We start from the raw sequence: 19,290 nt of genomic DNA, 5'->3' as shown, positions 1-19,290 counted from the left end.
GATGCCTGTAATCCCAGCTACCTGGGAGGCTGAGGCAGAAGAATTGCTTGAACTCAGGAGGTGGACGTTGCAGTGAGCCAAGATTGTACCACTGCACTCCAGCCTGGGCAATAAACAAAGCTCCGTCTCAAAAAAAAAAAGCCCTGCTATTATTATAAATAGAGCTACAGACTCTGTAGACATTGACACAGTGCTGATTTAAGTATCCTTACTTATTGGGGTCAAACATCTGTCTTTAGTAAAATAAGGGCACTGGATTCGATTCTAAAAATAAATGGCAGGAGGGCTGGGAATGGTGGCTGACGCCTATAATCCCAGCACTTTGCGAGGCTGAGACGGGCGGATCACTTGAGGTCAGGAGCTCAAGACTAGCCTTGCCAACATGATGAAACCCCGTCTCTTCTAAAAATACAAAAATTAGTCAGGTATGGTGGCACTTGACTGTAATCCCAGTTACCTGGGAGGCTGAGGCAGAAGAATCCCTTGAACCTGGGCGGTGGAGACTGTAGTGAGCTGAGACCACGCCACTGCACTCCAGCATGGGTGACACAGCAAGACTCTATCTAAAAAAAAAAAAAACAAAAAACAAAAACGAAAGAAAGAAATGGCAGGAATGCATTCTGTGATTTCAGGATTCTCTAGTGAGTGGGTGGAGGTAACAACCAAGTTAGGATACCATTAGCAACTGAATCAACTTCAGCAAATGGCTCTCTAAAACCACACTGACTTGGCAGGGTCACGTCAAAAAAAAGAGGTTGGGCTGAAAAAAATTATTTCTCTAAGGAAAAGTGTGAACAATTAGTGCCAAACTATTCACATAGTGGAAAGTTCCATGCTTTTGGAAGATGACACACTTGGTAGTTTCTAAGAAGCTGATTTAATCAGCATATTTCATATACTTATTTTTCTAAAAGAGATTTAGAGTTCATGATTCTTTTAGTGTAGATTCTAACCACTTATATCAAATGGAAAAAGCAGGGATCTATTCAGTTGTGTGTCAAATGCTTAGGATCACTGAATAGTTCTGACTTGAGACAAGAACAATACAAGGCCAAGAAAACGAACTGTTTCAATTAAGCTCAGCAGAAAAAAATACACATGAGCCGAAACAGAACGACTTAACACTTAGCAATCACTTAAAAATCTGTAAGCTCAATCTGAGTCATAAAAAAAAAGTAGGCCAAGAAGCTTGAAGGAACACAGATTTACAAGTAAAAGAGGCAAACACTAAAATAAAAATGTTAAAACCCTGCAATGCTAAACTACTTTCAGATAGCTTTATAATAAGTAAAATTTGGAGAATTATATAAACCCCACACAGATAAGCTTGGACAAAAAATAGATGAAGGAATATTTGGCAAACATAAGCATGCATAAATCAGCTGCTCCAGATGACACATGGCCCTGGGGAATAGAATTTGACTAATATGCTTACTGAACAATGGTGCAGTAAAAATGAATCATTATTTCTGAAAAATTACCTTGCACTCAGGGGGATGTCAGAAGACTGGAACAAGGCCAACAACATGTGATAGTGATGCAGAGAGAAAACAGAAGGAAAGGGTAGTGAAAAATTAGTGTATGAGATATGCAATTTTCAGCTTGAAAAATTGGGAATAACTATTAGGAAAGTAAAATTGAGGGTCCAGAAAACCAGGGATAAATAAACAAAGGACAGTTTGCATTTAAATGATCACGGACAAGTTCATGAGATTATCTTAAAGATTGTAATACTGTTGTTGTAGTTAAGAACATAAAGGGATGGGGTAGGGGGTAGATTGAGCTGAATACCCAGGGTCTTGGGATTTTATGTTCACTATTAGTCCAAAGAAAGCTGAAAATGATCAGAAATCACAAACTAAAGGGGTGTTAAGCCCAGCCATGGGAAGGTGTTTCAGAGAGTGTCCTAACAATCCGCCATCACATTGATCTAATTCAGTACCCTGGCTGATGACTTATGAGCAAGTGTCACAAAATTTATGGATGACACTGAGGTGGGGAATGCCACAGAGGACAGAGGCAAGAGGAGGGAAAAAAAGTAGGTTAGACATGGGTACATCTGCAATTAGAGAATATCCATGACAAAGACACGAACAGGCTGGAGTAATTTATAAGGCAACACAATTTCGGAATGAGAAAATTCAACATGAATTGACATTGAGTAAGAATATGGGGAGAGGTGGAGAAGGCCATTGGCATTTGCAATTGCTTTTTTTTTTTTTTTTTTGAGACAGAGTCTCGCTCTGTCGCCGGGGCTGGAGTGCAGTGGCCGGATCTCAGCTCACTGCAAGCTCCGCCTCCCGGGTTCACGCCATTCTCCTGCCTCAGCCTCCCGAGTAGCTGGGACTACAGGCGCCCGCCACCTCGCCCGGCTAGTTTTTTTGTAGTTTTAGTAGAGACGGGGTTTCACCGTGTTAGCCAGGATGGTCTCGATCTTCTGACCTCGTGATCCGCCCGTCTCAGCCTCCCAAAGTGCTAGGATTACAGGCTTGAGCCACCGCGCCCGGCCCCTGCAATTGCTTTTAAATCTATATTCAGAGCACATGGTCCAGAGTGATGTTTGACCAGGTAAGAACCCCCCTCTCCCATCAGGAATAAATCAGGGGGAAAGCAAGTGGAAGTAGAGGGAACTGATGGTCATGAGCCCACCCAGGTGTCAGCTCCTCTTAGGTGGTTCTCACTCGCTACTCAGGAATCCTGTGCTGTAGGAATCGTTAGCACTTCATAGGTGTGGATTTGGAGTCAGATTGTCCTGTCTGCTACTTTTTTTTTTTTTAAATAGAGATGAGGGTCTCACTATGTTGCCCAGGCTTGTCTCAAACTCCTGAGCTCAAGCAATTCTTCTGCCTCAGCCCCCGCAAGTGTCAGAATTACAGAAATGAGCCACCACACCTGTCCTGTCTGCCACTGTTATCCAAAGGTCAGTTGCCTTCATGGCTCCTTCCCTCACTTCTTTCTGGGTTCCGCTGCTTTCTTGGCAAGGCCTGCTTATGTAGAACAGTATCTCCTTACTTGCTTTATTTATTTCATGCCACTTATTGCCATCTGATGTATTATGTGTGTGCTTATTTACTGCCCTCTCACTGGAATATAAATTTACTGCAGAATCCCCACAGCCTAGAATATGCCTGATATGTCATAGGCATTTGACAAGTATTTGCTATTAAATTATACTCTTCCCAGGAATGAATGTTATCTTTTTGCTACCTAAGTGTAAACTCTTAATTCATCTACCAGGAGGCTACCTAGCTTGGAAAAAAAGAAAAAAAAAATCACACTTATATAAAGAAAACACTGAACAGAGAAGAACTTCCAAGAAGCAGGAAATGTCTTGCTCAATTTTTTTTTCCAGAACATTAATTTACTTCCACTGGACAAGGCAAATCTGTTCCTGTAAACCAGTATTTTTATTAATAGAAATTCCCTGCCTTTGCTAAATGGTAAACAAATGTTAAGAATTTGATGGAGAATCACATCACTGGGCTCCTTTGAGATCCATATGCCTCAATTCAACCCTGTTAACCATGCCAAGAAAGAGGAGAGCAGCTCATGTCCAAAGAAACTGGGGAAGAAAAAAAAAATCTCCCTGATGCTTTCTTTAGATGACACTAAGCAACTGAATGGGGGATTAAAAAACAAAAACAAACAAACAAAATAATAAAAACACCACCACAATAAACAGAAAAAGACAAACACACATTGACCTCATCTCTGGGTCTTTTGTAACTGAAGAAAAAATGCCTGAGTTACATGGAACACTTTATCTTAGTCTTTTTCACCTTCGCTGTCCTATTTTTGAACCCTAGACACCACACCTGCCTAGCTGTCATTGGGCTTTTAAATTCTCTGAAATAGACTATATAGGTGTTTGAGAGCAGTACATGGAGATTAGTAAGCCCCTGAGAGGTGCTGATTTCTCTCTCTCTCTCTTTTTTATTTTTGAGACAGTCTCACTCTGTTGCCCAGGCTGGAGTGCAGTCGTGCCATCTCGGCTCACTGCAGCCTCTGCCTTCCAGTAGTCAAGTGAAGTGACAAGTCAAGTGATTTTCGTGCATCAGCCTCCCGAGTAGCTGGGACTACAGGCGCATGCCACCATGCCTGGTTAATTTTCTGTATTTTTAGTAGAGACAGGGTTTCACTGTGTTGGCCAGGCTAGTCTCAAACTACTGCCTTCAGGTGATCCACCCACCTCGGCCTCCCAAAGTGCTGGGATTACAGATGGGAGCCACCATGCCAGGCCCAAGAGGTGCTGATTTCTTTTGTGATGTTAAAGGAATTAGTTTCCTGATGAGGTTGAGCTGCCATCTGAGTAGAACCCAAGGAGGCCAAAAGGTGGGTTCAGGAAGACCTGGAGTGATAAGACACCAGCACTGCTGCCCAGTACCATGCGAGTATCTTTTCTAAAGAGAAAAATGTGCAGGGAGTGAAGAAAGGAAGCTGGCTTGTACAGTAGCAGAGATGGACACGTAAGTAGCTGACACTGATCGATAATGCCCATGTGCCAGGCATTGTACTGGGGCTGCATGTGCATGATAGAGCCTGTTAGTCCTCACAGTAGCTCCATGAGGTTGATGCAATGATTATCATAACACAGAGAAGTTAAGGCAATTGCCCAAAGACACGCAGACAGCAAGTGGCAGGGCCAAGCTCTAACTCTGGATCATAATGCTTGTGATCATAATGCACTCGACCAGCACGTCCCCGATGACACCTCAGACCTATGCAGGGTTTGTATCGCAGGAAGGCAGAGGGAGTGGTGCCCAGATGCTTCTTTCTACTAAAGACTATACCAGCATCTAACAGGGAAGGATTATTCCAGATGTGTTTGCAAAAGATCCCTTTGATCCTTTGTAATCTTTCACCAATTAGCTCATGCAGCCAAAAATATTTCTGACTAATCACTTTAAATAATGACTTTGGGAACTCCTGTAGTCTGCTCTCTTATGCCTACTTCAGTGGGAAAATAATTGTATAAACCGGGAACTGTCATCTTCAGCATAATTTTAACCGGCCAGAGAAACTTCCCAAACATTACCCAGAAAAGTTTAATCTATAAAGCAATTACTTTTCTGTTTCAGAATCCATCTCAGCCCCCCAACCTGGCCCCAGTGAATTATAAAGGTGTGAAACAACCTAACACATCCAAGCAAATCTGTCTCCATGACAACACAATAGCGATGCAGTCCTGGAATCAGGATGCCTGTGTTCCAGGCTGGCTGGATTACCTAGGGAAGTTTCCTCAGCCTCAACAAATGAGAGTTTTCTCATCAATGAGATGGGGAGCCACTGCATTTGCTGCAAGGTTCCTAGGAGATCATTTATTTCTCATCACCATTAATTTCTCATCTCTGATGTTTATAATGCACTTAAAATGTTCCAGGCATCTAATGCTTCCTGTATATTGCATTTAATTCTTACCCGCAGGAGATAGGTGCTATCATTAAAACCTGATTTAAGGATAAGAGGCTTGAAGCTTAGCTGAGGTTACATAGCTAGTCAGTGATAAGCCAGGATTTGTACTCAGATTTGAATGACTTCAGACGTCACATTTCTTTTTTTTTGAGACAGGGTCTACTCTGTCGCCCAGGCTGGAGTACAATGGTGCTATCTCAGCTCACTATAACCTCTGCCTCCCAGGTTCAAGCAATTCTCCCGCCTCCGCCTCCAGAGTAGCTGGGAGTACAGTGCACGACACCATGCCCAGCTAATGTTTGTATTTTTAGTAGAGACAGGGTTTCACCACGTTGTCCAGGCTGGTCTCAAACTCCTGGCCTCAAGTGAACCACCCACTTCGGCCTCCCAAAGTACTGAGATTGCAGGCATGAGCCACCGCACCTAGCCAGAGGCCACATTTTTAATCAATACAAGCTAAAGTTTGTTAATGTTTCATGACTGAACTCTGCCCTGCCTCTCTGCTGCCATCGTTTGTATATGAAACTCTTAGAATTAGATAAAAATCCTTGGGATAGCATATTCAAACATAAAGCCTTATTGCTGTCAAATAGGGGCCCCAGGCTGCACGTGTTCAAAATTGGTCGAGGAAGTCCCATGTTACCATTCTGAGCAGGCCCAGGTGATCAGACTCCATCAGAGGATGCTGCATTCATGATGGGTGCTCTGCGGGGTCACTTGCCACACTGTGTCACCTCTATGTCATTGCTCTGCCTAGAGCTGGTAGTTTAAAATTTTAACCATTAGCTCCAATTTTATTGCTTCCTGAGGACACATTTCATAAAACGATGAATGCTTTAATATTGTTTCCAAAAAAAATGTCATAACTTGTTCAAGGTCACATAGTTTGTTACTGGCAGGGCTGAGTCATTTGGGCAAATTATTAGGCCTTACTTTCTTCATCTATGAAATAGGGGGATTAGACTAAATCATCTCCAAGCTCTCCTTCAGCTCTCAAAAATTTATGGTTCTGGGCCACAGACACCACTAGCCAGGCAACACGCTGGATTCAGTCTTCCTCTTCAAAGCGGGGAAGGAGGAAAATAGGAAAGAGGAGCTGCAGTGTGAGGGCAGCAAGGAGCTAAATAGCTGAGGAATGACAGCTGGGGAGGGAGTCGGGGGCAGAGTCAAGAGACTGGCAGATGTGGTAAAGACTGACCCACTTGTGGAGGCAGAGCTGCGTGGGAGGTGAGGCCTCAGCCACTGATAAGTAGCTCAGGCCTCTCTCCATGGACTTTCCCCTAAGCTAGTTACCCCTTTCTCAGTTCAAGTCAGCCATTTCCCTGCCTCTTCAGTGAGAGAGAAAAGAGACTGTATGTTTGCAGCAACTCCAGTTTCTTGATCTCAGTCTACCTGTGCTCACTGTGGATAAAATTAGTTGTTACGAAATTACATCAAATCAAAGACTACATCTATTGTAAGGCGCACCATTATTTTTATAGATAACCAAGAAAGATAGACACTGCCAATTATCTCTGCACGGTGTTGTCAATTCCAAGGTGGAATCTGCTTTCAGGAGACATTAAGAAGTATGTCTTAGAATCGATGAAATATATTCTAACTCCCTCCATTACTCATGATAAAATCCACAATTTAAGGGTTTCTTATGTACCAGGCACTATATTAAATGCTTTACATAATCTCATGACAGCCTATGAGGTAAGTGTTATTCCCATTTATAGGTGAGAAAAGCTCAGAGAAGCTAAGTAACTCACCCAAGGTTGCTCAGCTGGCAGAGACTACATAGGAACTGGGGTCAGTCTGACTCCAGAGCATGTGCCTTGAATCACTAGGTCATCTCACCTTCGGCTGAGAGCCACTGGATTACCATCCTTGGGATGACAAGTGGACTTGTTTCTGGGGTCCCTGGCCTCTTCCTCTCTTACTGTTCTGGGTACAGCTGCTAATGAAGGATGAAATGGGGAAGGGGTCACAGGTACATTCTTGGCTCATGGGGCAACAAGGAAGATAGCTCCAGCTCTTGGTATGCAAGAGTTAAACATGGAAGAAATGGGCTTAGAAGGGCACCAGAATTCCCAGAGCTGGCTCTACAGGAAAATATAGGAGAATAAGAAAGAGGGAGTCAGAAAGAAAGGAAGGTGAATTTGGTACCTCAGAGCTCCCGTGGGAGGGAAGATGACCGTGAGGCTGATGAAGATGGTTTGAGGTTCCTGGTATGCATGTGCCTTTCCAAGAACCTGACGGGGACCTACCAGTTGTGAATTCACAAATTTATCTTCCTTTTTAAAAAGAGGACTGAAATTCTGAACAGTTCAAGTTTCACAAACCTGGATCCTCCAATTCCACTCTTGGTGTTAATGAAAGTAGGTGTGGTTGGGGGTGGTGGGCCTCAGAGAAGGCTGGAAGGGATTCGGGCCACATGGGCACACAGAAGGTGATGGTTTAAAAAAAAAAAAAAAAAGGTCGGGGGAAGTATGACTATGAGAAAAAGGACGTCTGCTTCCTTGGCCTGCCAAGTTTTATTTGGCCTGCAGAAGTAGACTATTTCCTGCCCCATTCCTTCCAAGACCAACCCCACAGACTGGCAGTGAGCAACTTTCTTCCTTTTACTTTGAAGAAGTTGTTTTACCAATGAGCCCTGAAAGTGGGCAGATTGTCATAGAACTCTTAGGTATATATTTTTTATTCTTTAACAATGTTTTTGTGCCTGTTTTATCATGGATATATTAATGTAGTAGTATATGTGTATAATTTTATATAGATAACTATACAAATGACAGGCAATGGAGAAATTTATTGATTGATAGAGGTCTGTGATCAAGAAGCTGTGAGATTATTGCCCTGTGGAGATATTTCTCCATTCTCTTAAAGCTCTCCCATTAGAACACTTATACTCTGTTGGCAGAAGTGTAAATTAAGTCAACCATTCTGGAAAGCAGTATGGCAATTCCTCAAAGAGCTAAAAGAAGAACTACCATCCCACCCAGCAATCCTATTACTGGGTATAAACCCAGAGGAATATAATTCATTGTACTATAAAGACATATGCACGCAAATGTTCATTGCAGCACTATTCACAATAGCAAAGATATGGAATCAAACTAAATGTCCATAAATGACAGACTGGGTAATGGAAATGTGGCACAGATATACCAAAGAATACTATACAGCCATAAAAATGAACAAGATCATGTCTTTTGCAGGAACATGGATGGAGCTAGAGGCTATTATCCTTAGCAAACTAACACAGGAACAGAAAACCAAATGCTGCATATCTAAGTGGGAGCTGAATGGTAAGAACTTCTGAACACAAAGAAGGAAATGACTGACACTGGAGTCTACTTGAAGGTGCAGGGTAGGAGGAAGGAGAGGAACAGAAAGGATAACTACTGGGTACTGGGCTTAATACCTACATGATGAAATAATATGTACAAACCCCGTGACATGTTTTTACCTATGTAACAAACCTTGACAAGTACCCCCTAAACCTAAAGTAAAAAAAAAAAAAAAGTCCTCCCCTTAAAGCTTCTGGGCAACAAGGTCATAAAAGACCCTCATCCTGAGTAAAATTGTAGTTACATTCATAGACTTCAATGCTCAATGTTTTGGACCTTTGCTTTGTTACATTTCTTTCAACTTGGACAGTAAATTAAAATCACTGTTTTATTTTTCTCTTTTTCAGTTACTAGCCCAGTATTTGGAATTTGCCAAAGCTATATTCCTCAGAATTTACCTCAAGAACTCCTTTGTATCAGCAGAGGATGAAGAACGGAGAAGACGAGGAGGAGGAGGAAAGAAACTTAAGAGATGTGGTGATTAATTGCCATGTGTAGATTGTATTTAGCTCATGATTCAAACAAACTATATATTTGTTATTAAGGAATTATGGTTGTTTTTCATGTGATATTAGTATGGTGGTCCCATTTCTTAAGAATCTATCTTTAGAGATAGGTGCCGAAATGTTTGCAGATGAAATGACATGTCATCTGTGATTTGCTTCGAAACAGTTAAAGGAGATATAGATGAGATGGCCTTGAACTTATAATTGCTGAAGATGGGTATAGGACACATGGAGTTTCATTATAACCTTTTCTCTCCTTTTGTATTGTTTGTAGTTTTCCATTATAAGTTAAAATGAAGAAAATAAGTCAACCAAGCATGAAGGAGTCAGTGAGATTCTTACGGACATCCCAACGTTGCCTCTCATCCACCTGACATAGTCATAGAACTAGAAAGACAAGCACAATTTGCCAAACATCAGAGTGGCGTCTTGAAACTGCTGGGTTTGGTGTATGGCGACATCCCTAGGAGGAGAACACTTTGGACCAGGGAGTGAACAGCTTGGAACTGGAGTGACTTTACTGCTGGCAAAAAAGAATTTGCTAATACTCAAAGGGGGGAAAAAAAATAAGACCATGAAACAGGATTACAATGCTCTTTGGACATCAAAGAATCATCACAAAACAAGATTTTGGTGAGTTCAGTGTAAATGAATGAGGGTCATGCAGCTTCAATTTCCTTCAAAATACACAAGTCTAAAAATTCAAGGAAAAATGCCCTGTTAAACATGTGCTGAACTGAAATGCTTCGAGAGTCATTGAGCCCAAATGGGCCCTGGCTTTGCCCCAAGACTGGATCTTGTTTCTTTTGAATATGATTTCTCTACCTTACCCCATTTCCTCTATAAACTCTGCCTCCTTTCTTCCAGGTCCTCATCCAAATTCTACTTCAGATGCTCAAAACACAGGACAAGACAAATCCAGAGATCAGCAACATTTCTTTTTCCCCTTTTCAATTTCAATGAGAAAGGAACAAATTCTTGGAGACTCAATTTGGAAAACATTTGCTGGCAAATCCATAAAGCTCACCCTGTTGGTTTGAACTTTGAAAGTGTTGGGAATGGCTAACACAGTGAAAATGAAGTGGGGAGGAAATGGAATCTAAGGCAATCCACTGTATTCCACTCACCCCCGACTCATTCACCCCAGAAAGAATCCAGCCACAATCATCTGGACCTTCCTGTGTGAATCTCCATTAGTACAAAACTTTTTAAAAAAGATACTTATCCAGGTCATGGAGTTCATGGCCCAATACCTGGCCCAGGTCTGACTGAAGTCAGCAGGCAGGAAAAAGAGCTACTAAGGATGGTCTTGCCACACAGCTTTGACCTAGAGAAGGGGATACTGAAAAGCCAGACCAGGGTGTAATGGGTAAATGGAAATAGATAAAGAAAATGGAAGCCAGCAACTTCCCCACTTAAAAGCCTGGAATGCCCAGCTGGGTTTGATTCAAAGCTCTCTTTGGGCCTGTGAGCCCAAAAATGAATGTTCTTGTTGCATGAAGTCTGTGCAGTTTGTCAGAGGTGTATGTTGCAGGTTAGGTTTGAGTCAGTTAACCTAGGAGGTGGTTGGTGGTTGGAATCCTTGGTTCTAAGAGCTTGGTGTGTTCTATGGTTCTAACTCCTGGGGCCTACCACATTTTGCTGGAAGGACATACATAAGGCTGCCCATAACTCTTACCGCTCTTGGCAGTTTCTCCGGGAGACCTCATCCTTCTGTTACAGTAGGTACTTATGCAGTCATGAGCAGGGAAGGCCACCCTCCCCACAACCAGGAATGTCAGGCAACCATCAGGTGATGGTCACAGGGGAGTTGGGGGAGTAGACTTAAGCATGCACATTAAGAGGCAAAATGGCAGCGTTTAACTGGTGTATGAATCTTCAACTGACAAGGAGAAAAACCCGTCAAGTGAGCACACACACAACTTCAGTAAACACAATGTGCATGCTCATCCCCCAAGTGCCTGAAGGCCACTGTGCATGCAGACAGCCCACTCCAAGGGAAGAATCAGGGGAGAAAGGATGCAACCCCCCTGGAAGCATGCCAACATATGAAACCCCAAGTCAAAGGTCAAACCACCCAGCTGATCTCAAGTCACCCGTTTGGCCCTCTTCTAAGTGTACTTCCTTTTGTTCCTGCTCTAAAGCTTTTTAATATACTTTTCACTTCTGCTCTAAAACTTACCTTGGCCTCTCACCCTGCCTTATGCCCCTTGGTTAAAAATTATTTATTCTGAGGTGTTAAGAATTGAGGTTGCTACAGATTTGCCACCGGTAACACTTCCATAGCCTTAGATGATTTGGGTTTCAAAATTGGAATTGCTCATTTTAATCCCTGGAGTACAAAACTCCAGTGGAAATAAGCTATCCCTACTTAGTACTACTAATATAGGGATAAGAAAATAAAGTATAATTTTCTCTCTAGATTCTAGCATGAATATTGTTCCTAGTGATTCCACTTACAAACCAAAAATATTTGACTCAAACTAGAAAGAGCACAGCATTTCCTGGCTTCCTGGGAAGTCAGTCGCATAGCTAGTGGCACTAGTTTCCAGGACCTGTCATCCTCCAGCAACCACGCCTAGCTGTTTTGTTGATCACTGTGTTCCTAAAACGAAGGGCAGGTACTTTGAAAAGCGAGTCCCAAACTAACTGTGCATCTGCTCCAAGCTCACTCAGACTTTGTACCACAGGCAAGAGCAGGTCATACCATCAGAATATGGCACAAACATGAGAAGAATTTTCAAGGATGATAGGAACTAAAAGTTTTTAAAGTGGGAAGGAGATGAAAAAACTCTACTTTTCTGTAACTAGCTCATGAAGGTTTGGTGTGTGGAGAACCAAATGCACCACGAGTATTAGCACCACTCCACCAAATTCTAAGTTTTTTTCTTGGATTTTTGTTAAACTTAAAAATTTAGGCTGGGTGCAGTGGCTCATGCCTGTAATCCCAGCACTTTGGGAGGCTGAGGTGGGTAGATTACCTGAGGTCAGGAGTTCGAGACCCGCCTGACCAATATGGTGAAACCCCATCTCTACTAAAAATACAAAAATTAGCCAGACATAGTGGCAGGTGCCTGCAGTCCCAGCTACTTGGGAGGCTGAGACAAGAGAATTGCTTGAACCTGGGAGGTGGAGGTTGCAGTGAGCCGAGATGATGCCACTGTATTCCAGCCTGGGCAACTGAGCGAGACTCCATCTTAAAAAAAAAAAAAAAAAAAAAAAGACTTAAATATTTAAAGAAATGTTACAAAAGCCACAGGTGATGACCAACCAGCTCAATGACAATCCCAGTGACAAGCCTAGCTTGTATCATTATGAGCAAGGTCAATATTCCCTTCCAAAGAAACCAACCAGGGTCTTCTTTATCACAGCTTGAAACATTTAGGAGTTGGCCAAGATATGAGGCAAATTCATTTAATTTGGTTTAACTTAATTCTGCCCCAAGCTGTGTAGAAGCTGGGCATATGAACATTACTGCATCCCAAAATCTCCTCAGAACTCACAGAACTCACAGGGTAAAAGTTCCTGATGCATATAGCACTGAATGGGGACACAGAGAGTAGTGATAATTTTCAACAGGGGAAGTCAAGGTAAATTGGCTTTGCAGCTGGAGTGAAGAGTTCTTAAACTGTAGTGCCCATATGGATCCCCCGGGGAGCTTGTCAAGCATGAAAATGGGGAGGCCGCATGAGAATCACCTGGAAGGCTTAAGCATGAAAATGTATGGGTCCCACTCCCAAAGATTTTAATTTTAGTAGGTTTGATTTAGAGCCCTCCAAATCTTCATTTTGAAAACAAACTCTGTCCCTACTTCTGACGTGGGTGATCCTCAGAACCTACACTGTTCTAAGGTTTTCATCTACAAGTCTCTCCATGTGTAGGGCTGTAAATATAGACCCAGAAAGATGAGAAGGCTGTTTCCATGCTCATGCCCATGATGCTGAAAGTTATTTTCCCAGATTCCCTTTGGGGTCTAGGAAATTCAAAAAGAATGGTCATGGAGGTCTGCGGGTGAGGGCATGTGGGGAAGGAAAGCGCTGTCATTCATCCTTAGGGCCTGCTCTTTGTAGACCTGAGGGCTGTCCTAGATTCTCCGCGCCCTGATCTATGGACTGGGACTCCACACCAAATACTCTGGTTTTAGGGTTCTTCTGTCAAATTCACTGTCCTCTAGGTCAAGGCATCAGGTGACAATAGACATATTTAAAGAAGGAAAGGCCCTGGTATAAACACACCTGATAGCAATAACTTAAGCATACCTTGAGACTGACCCTGTATAGCAGACACACCTGCATGTGGTTCAGAGTTTCAAGCTAAGGAATCCGGGAATGGCCAACCCAGAGGGTCATTCCTTATCTATGAGAAACAGCTTAGCCCCTAGCCCATCCCAGGAAACATGGGCTGTATGACGTCCTTTGTTTTGGGTTAAGGTTGCTAGGTGGAGATTGTTAGGGAGAGGGTCCTAAGTGAATATAAAATGCATGTATTTGCAAGCGTTTGCAGTTCTGTCCAGCTCTTGCCATTGGACTACACGCAAAGGGGTTCTCCTGTCCAGCCCGCTGCCACTGGACTCTCCCCTATATGTAAGTCCCCAGTAAAACCCAGTGTCTCATTTGTCAGTTCTGGGTCTGCTCTTCATCCTTCTGAAACTGGTGTCTTTCCCATTGGAGTCAATAAGTGTTTGGCCCAACATTCCGAATCGGTTTGGCCAAGTTGTTACAAACTATTGGCCCTCAAGGCCAAACCAGGCATGCCTAAGTGATCTGCTAAATTGGACACAGGGTTTTTGTTTTGTTTTAAATTGAATTTGAATGCTTTTGGGCATTATATATTCATTCTGCAGTTGGCCAGAGGCCTCACCACCTCCTTTTGTGATATGCCTGAATGATGCACATTTTGAAATAATTCCTGGCTGGGCACGGTGGCTCACACCTGTAATCCCAGCACTTTGGGCCAAGGGGGGTAGATCACAAGGTCAGGAGTTCAAGACCAGCCCGGCCAATACAGTGAAACCCCATCTCTACTAAAAATACAAAAATTAGCCAGGTGTGGTGGTGGGCACCTGTAATCCCAGCTACTCAGGAGGCTGAGGCGGGAGAATCACTTGAACCCGGGAGGCGGAGTTTGCAGCTAGCTAAAATTGTGCCACTGCACTCCAGCCTGGGCAACAGAGTGAGATTCTGTCTCAAAACAAACAAACAAACAAACAAAAAACAACAACAAAAAATATTCCTGCTTTGCTCCTGTAGGCATTTGACTTTGAGAAACCTGGGCCACATGCTAAACTTGAATCCATGTACTGGATTAGTTCCAGTGTCTGAGCTAGGCATGAACTCAGGAAGACAAGAGTGCATTGGTGTTAGAAAGGAAAATCCAGGAGGGTCTGTACATCTGGAAGCACAAGGAATACAGGGCAAGCTTCCCCTAGTGCCAGGAGTCCAAAGCTAAGATAAAGGGTGGAGGAAGCCCAGCAGATCCCCTGAGCTCTGCCTGCTTTTGGGATCCTATGACCCAGAGTAGGTAAGAGAAGGCCTCCATCTTGGACATGCAGCCATCACCCATCATTCCTGCTCCTAAGGGTACTAAACTGGCCCAGCAGCCTTATTTACTGTTCCAAATGATAGTTTTTCAAGCTTTGGCGACAGTCACAGCTAGCTCCTAACCTTTTTGCTTGTGCCACTTACCATCCCTGAAGTACTTCCTCTTTCTACCTGTTTCTACCTCATTCCTCTAAGCACTTCAAGATCCAGCTTAAACCCCCAACTCCTCTGGAAGCTTTCCCTGATCAATTTCACCAGCGTAGACAATCTCTCCCTCCTCTCAACTTACTACCTACTCTACTTATAAATGACTTATTTCCATCTGCCTCGAATCATTCCTTATATCTCTTATGTGTATAAATTTCAGCTTCTCAATCAGACTGTCAACTCCTAGAGAGGAGGTACCATGCTTCAATTCTTATTGCCTGGATTCCTTAGAGAACACTACAGTACCTGAAATGTGTCACTAATTCCCTGAGTAATTATCCCCAGTAGCATCAGGGAGCAGCTGCACAGAACTCTCTCACAAAGCATACACAGCAACTGGAAGCTTCTAAGAAAGTCAGATAAATGTGGAAACACCATCCTGGCAATCCCCTAGCATCATACTTTCATAGATTCCTTGTGTCCATTCAGTTATTCAGTAAAAATGTTGCCTTTGATTCATGTACTTGTAGAAGAGAAAATTATTAAGTAGTATAAGGGCCTTCCTTCAATTAGGCCATAAAACTGAAAGTAAACAAATGGAAAGATTCCTCAATAGCAGAAATCTTTGTGTAGGAATAGCAGGAATCTGTAGTCAGTGGAGTGGTGGCCCCCAAAAGATGTCTACCCAGAACCTGTAAACATGACCGTATTTGGAATAAGGGTCTTATAGATGCAATTAAAGATCTCAAGATAAGATGACCATGGAGTATCCAAGTAGGCCCTAAATCTAATGATAAGTATCCTCATAAGAAGAGGAGAAGGCAAAGAGAATTGAAAAGGACACTGAGGAGAAGGCCACGTACAGACAGTTGGAGGCAGAGGTAGAGTTATGCAGCCACAAGCCAAGGAACACCTGCAGCGCCACCCCCACCCCCTACAAAACTAGAAGAATGCAAGAAAGCATTCTCCCCTCTAGCCTTCATAGGGAGCATGGCCTTGCTGACACCTTGAGTTCAAGCTTCTGGGTGCCAGAACTGTGGGAGAATAAATTTCTGTTGTTTTAAGATACCCAACTTGGGTTGATTCATGACAGCAGCCCTAGGAAAACAACATAGCAATGAAGAAGGATAGCGGATGGGAATGGGTGGGCAGGGAAGAATATCATTGCGCTGAATTTCAAAGATCCCAACCTCAGCATCCATTGAGAGAGGAATGAGCCTTTTCATCATCTCTGCCATTGTCTGTTTGTCTAGAAAAGCTTCTGCAAGGTCATTATTTCCTCAGAGATGCTCATGATTCAGATTTAAGCTAGATACTTTCTCTTGGATCCTGGGGTTACATTCCAGTAAGATGGGACCAGATAATCCTGAAATGCAGAACAAATGATCTGCTTCCAAGAACCTAGCTCTATGTATCAAAGAGCACCTGCTGTGTTAAACAAATTGGCTGGTCCAGCTAATTACAAAGGAGGCACGGGCTACCACCACAGAGTCACGGGTGGTAGCACTATCTAAATGTGACCAGACAAGCTTTTTTGATCTGGGTTCTAAGAACTCTATTTAAAGTCTCTGTTTTCATTTGCTCACTGACTGTAATTTACACATAAGTCAACTCTTGCTATTTCTCCCGTCTAGTTAGGTTCGTAAGGAGGAATACATTTTTGCAAATGTTCCAAACACGAGGCACACACAGCAACACTTTTCATATGATTGTTAGAAGCCGTTCACATCAGTCTGTAATCCTTATTCAAAGCTTACTAACAAAAGGAGCTGGAAAAATATCACTAGAGGTTGGTGACACGAGGCATTTGCTTGCATAAAATGGACATGGGTCATGTAGGAAATTGTGTTTATTTTTCAGAGATGCACAATCATGTATTTAGGGGTGATATGTCATGATGGCTACAATTTGCTCCGGACCATTGCAGCAAAAAATATATGAAGCAAATGTGGCAAAATATTAACCATTAAATCAAGGCAATGGAAATATGGGTGCTCAAGCATATTTCTTTGTATCCCATAGGTTTAAAAAGCATCAAAAATAAAAATAACACGGATATAAATGTTTTATACATAGGGTTTTGTTTTTGGGGTTTTTTTTGCTGATACTATACCTGTTTTCAGGTATAGAGACTGTCTCAATAAAGGGACGATGCCTGCTTGCAATTATAAATACCCAACAGAGGCAGCAGATCTATGCGTACAGATTCTATTCTTAACTGCTCTTCAGTTCTGTTTACAGAACTGAAGAGCAGTTACATCTATTGAGGAAAAAGAGTACCCCAAAAGAAGCAGCATTGGCACTGAAGCAGGAAAAAAATGCCTTGTTGAGAAAGCACTGCATCTGTTAATATGGGGCTTTTTTTGTCAAGTCACAGACAGCTAAGCATGCCGCTTTAAACTGCTGGCAGGGCGCTTTGTCCAAGTGCATCTAGTGTGTGTAGAATTTATTCCTCTAAATGGATATATCAGCTAGGGAATGGACTTGGGTCCTACCCCCAACGTACTAGGCACATAAACAGACACAGGCATGGACAGAGAGGGGACTCACAGTTCCGAATACAGGAAGTGCAGGTTGCCCACATTGTCAATGTAGTTAGCAGGGCTGAGCCAAGGCAAGACCAGCAACAGAAGCGCCTTCATTCTCCGAGCAGTGTGCTGCCTTCTCCCTGGCCACCTTCTGTCAGCTACAAGGGCCCAAACCAGCCAAGCTCCTTCAAGCAAACCTTGCCATGCCCCCACAATCAGTAGATCATAAAGAATTTGACTGAGAACCTTTAGATTAAGCCACGTTAATAAATCACGGGCCCGTAAGAAGATTATGCTCTCTGATTCTCAGATAAGAGGATGTAGGAATGCAAGGAGCCACCATGGTTGGCGAGAGAGCTTAGGCTGAGAGCAGGCAGGCTGATGCCCAGGAAAGGAACCAGCCCCTCCTGCAGGATGCGGACTGGTTCTTAGGAAGCAGCTGGTACATTTACATCACCGGCTGGGAGCAGACAGGCTGGGAGTTAAAGTGTGTTGGAAGAGGACATGAGCATGGCACATTCAGACCCCACGTGTGAATAATTAAACAATGAAAAGCTGCCCTCCAGTTTGCTAGAGCGACACTGTAAGAAATTCCCATCTTTGGAGCAGCCTGGAAATCTGAGCTTAAAGCAAGCATTCAGATATTATAACACAGGAGTGGCTGAAATATGAACCAACCCCACCTTCCTCCAGCACTGTATGTATATTTAGAGTACGATTTAAAACATTTCACCGATCACCGTCTTGACTACACTGACATATGAAAGAGATGCGACAGTGACAGCTTCCTTGCTAATTTTGAAAATTGGCTCTAGAGAAGAATAGGCTGTGCCATTCTCTGTCAGAATAACAAAGAGCCTGGATAGACATAAAGTTCTGTCAAAACAACGTACAGGTTCCTGTTTGGTGAGGAAATGAGTCACTCCATTCTCCCTGGGGGGATTGAATTGAGCTCTGAAACCAGCTGTATGACCCTTGCTGTTTCATTTAAGCTCCCAAGCCTCAGTCACCTTCCCTTTGAAATGGCGCTAATTATGCCTTACCTGCCTGGTTTGTCAGGGACTAGGCCACCTCCCCTCTTCCAACTTTAAGACCTGGGATTTGAGACTGTGCTACCGGCCTCAACACTAAGACTTCTCTGCAGGCCTAAACTCTGGAATGCCACAGAAGCCCCCAGGACGCTCCCTTACCCCATATTCAAGAAGATTAAATTCCATTTTGCCAACTCAAGACCAGAATCTTAATAGAAATGGCTCAAAGGGATAATTACATTCATCACATTAATGACAGCCAAGCCATGATAGCAAACTCCACTCCACAAGAAGAAGACCAGAGAAAAGTCTACAGGATGAGGCCAATTGCGATGAACTGTGTAGTCATTAGGAATTTGGCATCAGTGGCAGGGCTAAAAGAGTTTAAATACAGAAGACTCTCAGAATGTACAGATTTAATTTCTACAGTTTACAGTGGAGATGAACAACCTTGATAAAACATGGGATGTAATCATTCATAATTTTGTTGAGGTCCAAATTGGAATTCTATTCTCTGTAAGGCTGCTCTGCAAGAGTGAGTCAGAGCTCATGGAAAGCAGTAGAAAGGAAGTTAGGTTTGATATTTAGGTGCTGGGGTTAGAGAAGCTTGAGATTAGAGTTCTAGCTCTGCCGTATACTAGCTGTATGACACTGGGCATGCTTGCTTAACATTTCTGAAAATTCATGTCCTCCCCTGTAAAAGAAAGACAATAGTAATAGTGCTTAACTTAGAGTGCTGGTAAGAAGGTGAAATGAGGCAATGCCCATAAACAACAAAGGGCTTAATGAGT

At 43.0% G+C, this 19,290-nt stretch overlaps 1 protein-coding gene across 4 annotated transcripts in view; it reads right to left on the bottom strand.

Moving 5' to 3' along the window:
- LNX1 (ligand of numb-protein X 1) overlaps positions 1 to 19,290 on the bottom strand; it is a 197,169-nt gene that overhangs the window by 87,993 nt on the left and 89,886 nt on the right. Inside the window, exon 1 of one of the 4 annotated variants that reach the window (XM_007998704.3) lies at positions 17,491 to 17,853. The exons of the other annotated variants lie outside the window; for them this stretch is intronic. Within the exon in view, the coding sequence (XP_007996895.3) occupies positions 17,491 to 17,582 (92 nt within the window). The 5' untranslated portion in view covers positions 17,583 to 17,853. Of the gene's footprint in view, positions 1 to 17,490; positions 17,854 to 19,290 lie in introns of those variants that run through there. 4 annotated transcript variants of the gene reach the window in all.

The sequence above is a fragment of the Chlorocebus sabaeus genome, chromosome 7, assembly GCF_047675955.1.
Source record: "Chlorocebus sabaeus isolate Y175 chromosome 7, mChlSab1.0.hap1, whole genome shotgun sequence".
NCBI classification, from domain to species: Eukaryota; Metazoa; Chordata; class Mammalia; order Primates; family Cercopithecidae; genus Chlorocebus; species Chlorocebus sabaeus.
This window is presented reverse-complemented; position numbering and strand designations above follow the sequence as displayed.